Source organism: Cryptotermes secundus, unplaced genomic scaffold (genome assembly GCF_002891405.2).
Source record: "Cryptotermes secundus unplaced genomic scaffold, Csec_1.0 scaffold13359, whole genome shotgun sequence".
Lineage (NCBI taxonomy): Eukaryota > Metazoa > Arthropoda > Insecta > Blattodea > Kalotermitidae > Cryptotermes > Cryptotermes secundus.
Genome location: NW_019725142.1, coordinates 1 through 1,410, shown reverse-complemented (window position 1 = coordinate 1,410; position 1,410 = coordinate 1). Strand labels below are relative to the sequence as shown.

At 39.8% G+C, this 1,410-nt stretch overlaps 1 protein-coding gene across 1 annotated transcript; it reads right to left on the bottom strand.

The window, feature by feature from the left end:
• Positions 1-28: 28 nt before the first annotated feature.
• LOC111863282 (gastrula zinc finger protein XlCGF49.1-like) lies at positions 29-1,406 on the bottom strand (the record flags this gene model as incomplete). Its single annotated transcript, XM_023849467.1, has 2 exons — positions 29-852; positions 934-1,406. Coding segments are annotated over 2 exons (732 nt in total), but the record flags the coding sequence as incomplete, so codon positions are not given.
• Positions 1,407-1,410: the final 4 nt, after the last annotated feature.

Genomic DNA, 1,410 nt, shown 5'->3' with positions numbered 1-1,410 from the left:
TGTTTGCAATTGTAAACAAGTTATCCAATACACAGCTTCACCTAATCCAGAATCCATTCATTTCTTCTCACAGAACCCTGAACAAGAGACAATATTTTGCTTGCAATGACCAATAAAGCATAGTTTGTGTTCATCTGAGCAATCCATAATAGTTATCTCAATATACTCAACCCAAATGATGTAGCAATATGTGACTAACTGCTCAACGCATGAGTAACAAATGACGCTGGAAAATTATGTTTTTAAGCTGTCAATAAATTTCGGTGACTAAATTCTACTAATTATTAGCTTCCACTGCTGAATTAACATAACTAGGAGAATTTCATGTCATGTCTGTTTCCACTCAACAAGACAGGGTCTTGTACACATTCAGCAATCAGAATTAAACGGCCACCGATACCCAATAACAGTTTGTACCATGAGACTCAGTTCATTCCACGTCAGAAATAGTTAACAAACAACTCCAATATCTTGTATTCCACAAACATGCAGCATGCAACACAGAGTAAAAAAATTGTCTTATATCAACATGAAATACTGTGGCATGCTACATGTCACAAACTGTTCCTCAGTCAAAACCCATCTCTACTGCTCTATGATTTACTACATACATCAACATGTATGCGCTGATGCCTCTCCAGATGACCTTGATCACTGAATGATTTGCTACATACATCACATCTGAATGGCCGCTCCCCACTATGTATGCGCTGATGTCTCTTCAGCGTACTCTGCTCTCTGAATGACTTATTACATACATCACATCTAAATGGCCACTCCCCTCTATGTATGCGTTGATGTGTCTGCAGATAAGTCTGCCGACTGAATGATTTGTTACATACATCACATCTAAATGGCTACTCCCCACTATGTATGCGCTGATGTGTCTTCAGCTTACTTTGCCGATTAAATGACTTATTACATATGTCACACCTAAATGGCTTCTCCCCACTATGCACGTGCTGATGTGACTTCAGTGTACCCTTCTCTCTGAATGTCTTACTACACACATCACAGGTAAATGGCTTCTCCCCACTATGTATACGCTCATGCCTCCTCAGATTACATTGCTGATTAAATGACTTATTACATATGTCACACCTAAATGGCTTCTCCCCACTATGCATGCACTGATGTCTCTTCAGTGTACCCTTCACTCCGAATGTCTTACTACACACACCACAGGTAAATGGCCAGTCCCCACTATGTATACGCTCATGCTTCCTGAGATTACATTGCAGATTAAATGACTTATTACATACATCACATCTAAATGACTGCTTCCCACTATGTATGCGCTGATGTGTCTTCAGATTACTTTGCCTATTAAATGACTTATCACATATATCACACCTAAATGGCTTTTCCCCACTATGCACGTGCTGATGTGTCTTCAGTGTACCCTGCTCT